The following is a 6618-nucleotide window of genomic DNA, read 5'->3' as shown; positions in this document are numbered from 1 at the left end:
GGAGCGGCCACTGCACTCCAGTCTGGGCGACTGAGTGAGACTCCAACTTAAAAAAAAAAAAAGATAAGGTGTGACTGATGTGTGTTATGGAAGAACTATGGTACTCAGATTTACATGCGGAGTGTAAGACTCAGGAAAAATCCCCAAGAGAAAGAGGCACAGTAAATTACATTCCATCTTCTCTTCTGTCTACTGGGTGATGTTATTCCTCATATGATAGCTAAAATCACCCTCAAATTGTAGATTTACAAGTAGACTTACAGTGCGGCTTTTTTCTCTGAACCACTTCCTGCCCACATTCAATCCTCCCAGAGGAGAGAAAACAATGATTTATTTATTTATTTTTTGAGTCGGAGTCTCACTCTGTCGCCCAGACTGGAGTGCAGTGGCCGCTCCCGGCCACCGCAGCCTCGACCTGCCGGGCTCCGGCGATCCTTCCGCCTCAGCCTTCCGAGCAGCCGGAATTACAGGCATGCGCTGCCACGCCCGGCTGATTTTCTGGTTTATTGTAGAGATGAGGTCTCGCCAAGTTGCCCAGGCGGGTCTCAAACCCGCAGGTTCAGGCAATCCACTCACCTCAGCCTCCCAAAGGCTCGGGATTACAGGTTGAGCCACCGAGCCCGGCTACACAGTGATTTATTTTTACACAGTGCATAAATAAATTGGTATTAGCATCACTTAAGAATGCCCAAGAACAAGACAGAGGCCAGTCTGAAAAAAAAATCAATCTCAAGTGAAAACATGCCCACATAAAAACCCATACACGAATCAGCCAGGCGTGGTAGCGCACGCCTGTAGTTCCGGCTACTCGGAAGGCCGAGGCGGAAGGATCGCCGGAGCCCAGCAGGTCGAGGCTGCGGTGGCCGGGAGCGGCCATTGCACACCAGTCTGAGCGACAGAGTGAGACTCCAACTAAAAAAAAAATTAAAAAAAAAAAAAACCCATACACGAATGATCATAGCAACATCATCGAGTAGTCAAAAGTGGAAACAACTCAAATGTTCATCAATGGACAAAGAAAACGTGCTTATCCATACAATGGAAGGCTGTACAAAGTACTGATACAAGCTGCGTGAATGAACCCTGAAAACATGCTAAGTAAAACAAGTCAGACACAGAAGGACAAATATTGCATGATTCTGTTTATGTAAAATATCCAGAATAGGCAAATCCACAGAGACAGAAAGTAGACGGGACCGGAGGGAAAAGAGAAATGACTTCTCACAGGTACAAGGTTTTGTTAAAGGGTGATGAGGTGTAAAATTGACCATGATAACAGGGTGCAGAACTCTGTGCATATACTGAAACCAATGAAATGTTCACTTTTTTTTTATTTTTTGAGTTAGAGTCTCACTCTGTTACCTAGGCTGGAGTGCAGTGGCATGATCACGGCTCACTGCAGCTCAACCTCCTGGGCTCAGGTGATCCTTCCGCCTCAGCCTTCCAAGTAGCTGGGACTACAGGTGTGTGCCACCACACCTGGCTAATTTTTTATTTTTATTTTTGTAGATGAGGTTTCATTATGTTGCCTAGGTTGGTCTCGAACTCCTATGCCAATCAATTCTCCTGTCTCAGCTTCCCAAAGTGTTGGGATTACAGGCATGAGCCACCACACCCACATTTTTTTTTTAGAGTCTTATTCTGTCGCCCAGGTTGGAGTGCAGTGGCACATGCACAGCTCATACCAACCTTTTCCTTCTGGGCTCTGGCAATCCTTCTGTCTCAGCCTCCTGAGTACCTGGGACTATAGGTGTACGTCATCATGCCCAGGTATTTTTAGAAATTTTTTTTGTAGAGGCAAGGTTTCCCTATGTTGCCCAAGCAGGTCTCAAACTCCTGTGCTCAAGCAATCCTTCCACCTTGGCCCCTGAAAATGCTAGAATTCATACCTCATCAACAAGGGTACCTGCATGATCAATGTTTATATACCTAACCCTGAAATGTACCCCACATCTTCATTTAAAAAATTAAAAATAAATAAAAAACAAAGTGCTGAATTACGGGTGTATGCCACCATGACCAGCCTTGTTCAGTACTTTGAAATGGGTGAGTTTTATGGTATGTAATTTATATCTCACCAGGCTCGGTGGCTCAGCCTGTAATCCCAGCACTTTGTTTTTTATTTATTTATTTATTTATTTATTTTTTAAGTTGGAGTTTCACTCTGTTGCCCAGACTGGAGTGCAGTGGCCATTCCTGGCCACCGCAGCCTCGACCTGTCAGGCTCCAGCGATCCTTCCGCCTCAGCCTTTTGAGTAGCTGGAATTACAGGCGTGCGCTACCATGCCGGATTGATTTTTGATTTATTGTAGAGATGAGGTCTCGCCAAGTTCCCAGGCGGGTCTCGAACCCGTGGGCTCAGGCAATCCACTCACCTCAGCTTCCCAAGGCGTGGGATTACAGGCTGATCCACTGAGCCCGGCTGAATATATGTCTTAAAATAGATATCTCCTGTGTGCAGTAGCTCACGCCTGTCATCTCAGCACTTTGGGAGGTGGAGGCGAGAGAACTGTTGGAACCTAGGGGTTAGAGACCAGACTGGGCAAAGTGGTGAGATCTTGTCTCTGCAATAACTCCAAAAGTTAGCCAGGCGTGATGGCGCATGCTTTTGGTTCTAGTTACTTGGAAGGTTAAGGTGGAAGGATATTCTGAACCCAGCAGGTCAAAACTGTGGTAGTCGCGAGCATGCCACTGCATCCAGCCGGGACAACAGAGTGAGACTCTGATTCAAAAAAGAAAGGAAAATAGAGATCAAAGATCTCTCTGAAACTTTTAGGACAAGTAAATTGAATCCACTTAAGGGGTATAATCTACCAAACTGACACTTCTTAGAACTTCAGAGAGCACTTAATGGGTTTTACAGTCAAGATGCAACTTGCTGAGACGCGAAAAGGCGTTCACTCCTCTGGCACTGAAAGGCCAACCTGAGAGAGAACGCAGCAGCTACTTCAGAGGGCAACACAAGAGGAGTCAGCTGGTATTCACTGTCAGGGAGAAAGAACCAGACTGGGAATCAGAAACCCAGCAAGTCCCTGTGCAGCCAGACGACCGCGGTAAGTAATTCAGCTCTGGATAAACAGAAAATTCTCTTTGCTCTGAAGCATACTATCTGTCCAACCACATCTTTCCCTTTCTTTTGTTGTAAAACTAGTGGTAGTAAAATAATACAAGTACCATGGTCACTTTCATGTTACAGACAGGGAAACTGAGGCAGAAAAGTACGTCGTCTGCCCTCCATCCAGAAGCGGCAGAGTTGAGAGTCAAACCCAAGCAGGCTGGCCCCAGCATGGGGCTCTAACCCACCTCCCCATCCTGCCTGGGTGACTCCGCACTGTTTGCACAAACACCCCGCGTTCCCACATCCAGCCTTTGCACAAGGCTGCTGCTTCTGCCCACGCTTACCATCATATGAGCAGTACAATCCATGACAGATCATTAGCCTCTCTAAGAACTAATCTTCTCATATAAAACAATGGAGAAACAAATACATACAAGCCCCTCCAAGGACTGTTACGCATATGAAATCAGATGGATCACGCACATCCAGTGCTGACGCACAACACACGTTCCAATACCAGGCTCCCCGGCCAACAGCACACAGGCCGTGCATGTGCTTCCTGGCTCAGCCTCCTACCACCTCCCCTGGCTGCTTTTTTTTTTTGAGTCAGAGTCTCACTCTGTTGCCCAGGCTGGAGTGCACTGGCACGCTCACAGCCACCGCAGCCTCAACCTGCTGGACTCAGGTGATCCTTCCGCCTCAGCCTCCCAAGTAGCTGGAACGACAGGCGTGCGCCACTACACCCAGCTAATTTTTAGATTTATTGTAGAGACGTGGTCTCACCAAGCTGCCCAGGCGGGTCTCGAACTCCTGGGCTCAGGCAGGGGATCCTCTCGCCTTAGCCTCCCAAAGTGCTGGGATTACAGACTTGAGCCACCTTGCCTGATATATCCGCATTCTTTCTTAGCTGGCCAGCACCTTTGCCTGTGTCAGGCCCTCCCTTAAGTGCCGCTTTCTCCGGGAAGCCTAACAAATCTCTGAGGCCAAGGCCCCTCTGGTTCCCCCTCGGCACCCTGATTTTCCATCTCCAGCCTATCTAGGGGTATGATACCTCAGTTAGAATAAATGCACCAAAACAGCAAAGTGTGGTGCCACATGCCTGTAGCCCCAGCTAGGCAGGAGGCTTGAGCCTAGGAGTTCCAGGCTGCAGTGAGCAACGATCGTGCCACTGCACTCCACCCCGGGTAACAGAGCAAGACCTTGTCTCAGAAACAAACAAAAATAAGCACCCTGTGAGGGCAAAAGCCATATTTACCACTGTATCCTAAGTGCCTGGAGTAACGCCTGAAACACAGTACGTACTCAAAACATATTTTCTAAATGAGTGACATGCATCTGTTTGAAGGTCCATCTGTTCTACCACTCTGTGGCCGACTCTCCTGAATCACATATCCCAGGACCTAGCAATGTCTGCCTAGCATAAAGCAGGCACCCAGTTGATATTTATTCATTATTGGGCTCCAGTTTTCTCACATGAAAAAGGGATGTTTGATCCCTTCTCACTAGATAATTCTTTTTCTTTTTCTTTTTTTTTGAGTTGGAATCTCACTCCTTTGCCCAGGCTGGCGTGCAGTGGCAAGCATGCTCACAGCTACCCCAGTGTCGACCTGCTGGGCTCCGGCGATCCTTCTGCCTCAGCCCTCCAAGTAGCTGGAACTACAGATGCACACTACCACACCCAGCTATTTTTAATTTTATTGTAGAGACGAGGTCTTGCCAAGTTGCCCAGGCTGGTCTCAAACCTGCGGACTCGGGCAATCCATTCGCCTCGGCCTCCCAAAGTGCTGAGATGACAGGCTGAGCCACTGAGTCATGCCAAAAATTAGTTTTCTAAGGAGGAAAAAGGACTACAAGGGGCCTCTGAAATGCACAGGAATATGGATGGAAATGATAACTGGACCTGGCAGAAGGCAGGAGGTCATCATGAACTACGACATGGAGGCAGAGGGACTGAGTGGCAACTTTGTCAAAGGAAGAGGTGGGAACTTTGTCTTATTTTTCTTAGGCAATAGTAGAAATACATTATTGTTGACAATGACCAACACTCAGATGTCAGAGATGCTTAATACTGTTCCCTCTGTAAGGCCCTAAGCCATGAGTAATTTTGAGTCATCTAGATTGTTAAAGGAAAGAAAGCAAAGGAAAAGACTGTAGATGATTAAGAAGATACATTGGCCAGGCGCGGTGGCTCACGCCTGTGATTGCAGCACTTAGGGAGACCAAGGTGAGAGGACTGCCTGAGTCCAGGAGTTGGGGACCAGCCTGGGCAACTTGGCGAGACCTCATCTCTACAATAAGTCAAAAAATTAACTGGGCATGTGATGTGTGCCTAGGGTTCCAGCTACTTGGAAGGCTGAGGCGGAAGGATCGCCTGAGTCCAGTAGGTCGAGGCTGCGGTGGCTGTGACCGTGCCACTGCACTCCAGCCTGGGTGATACAGCGAGACTCCTACTCAAAAAAAAAAAAAAAGAAGAAGATATACTATCTCGAAGTCAGGACGATCCTCACCACGCTTCTGGAGAATCTCCTGAAGGTCTGGCTTGGGAACAGAGTCCAAAGCACTTTCCCCAGCAACACTGCCTTCCGCATCTTCTTCTGTGGCAGAAGAGCCTACCGAGAAGACGTGAGGTTTGGTTTCCACATCTTGAGCATCTGGCTTCAGGAAGGCAGCCGGACCGTCAATGCCTAGGGACCGAAAGAAAAGGAAAGCAAGGAGGAAAGTGTTATCCACTATTTAGCTGGGCAGTTTTGGTGTATGTGACCCAAATTAAGAACTGCTAAACCATTTATCTTTTGTCTTTCCTTAATCTGTAAAAACATGTGCTAAGACAGTAGTCCAGGACTGGCATTCATTTTATTAACGTGATTTGTTTTTTTTGGTTGTTTTCTAAGTTGCAGTCTCACTCTGTCGCTTAGGTTAGAGTGCAGTGGCGCACTCATGGACACCCCAGTATCGACCCGCTGGGCTCTGGCGATCCATCCGCCTCACCCTTCCAAGTAGCCGAACTACAAGCACGTGCCACCATATACAGCTAATTTTTTAATTTATTGTATAGACGAGGTCTCGCCAAGTTGTCCAGGCTGGTCTCGAACCCGTGGGCTCAGGCAATCCACTCGCCTCGGCCTCCCAAAGTGCTGGAATTACAGGCTGAGCCACCGGGCCCGACTTGGTTTTGGTTTGTTTTTTGAGTCTGAGTCTCACTCTGTCACCCAGGCCAGTATGCAGTGGCATGCTCACGGCCATTGCAGCCTCAACCTGCTGGACTCAGGTGATCCTTCCATCTCAGCCTTCCAAGTAGCTGGAACTACAAGCGTTTGCCACTGCACCCAGCTAATTTTTTTATTTACTGTAGAGACGAGGTCTCGTCAAGTTGCCCAGGCTGGTCTCAAACCTGTGGGCTCAGGCAATCCTCTCACCTCAGCCTCTCAAAGTGCTGGGATTATAGATGTGAGCCACTGCACACGGCCTGCATGCTCCATTATTAAAGTAACATGTGGTCAGGCTCGGTGGCTCAGCCTGTAGTCCCGTGCCTTGGGAGGCTGAGATGAGTGGATTGGCTG

At 48.2% G+C, this 6618-nt stretch overlaps 1 protein-coding gene across 1 annotated transcript in view; it reads right to left on the bottom strand.

The window, feature by feature from the left end:
• The window catches only part of LOC103263717 (tubby-related protein 3-like), a 41683-nt gene that overhangs the window by 7560 nt on the left and 27505 nt on the right, over positions 1-6618 (bottom strand). Inside the window, 1 exon segment of the mRNA XM_008061388.1 lies at positions 5566-5742. Coding sequence (XP_008059579.1) covers positions 5566-5742 — 177 coding nt within the window.

The sequence above is a fragment of the Carlito syrichta genome, unplaced genomic scaffold, assembly GCF_000164805.1.
Source record: "Carlito syrichta isolate Samal-C Ts95f unplaced genomic scaffold, Tarsius_syrichta-2.0.1 Scaffold305237, whole genome shotgun sequence".
NCBI classification, from domain to species: Eukaryota; Metazoa; Chordata; class Mammalia; order Primates; family Tarsiidae; genus Carlito; species Carlito syrichta.
The sequence above is the reverse complement of the archived record's forward strand: the minus strand, read 5'-3'. Positions and strand labels throughout refer to the sequence as shown.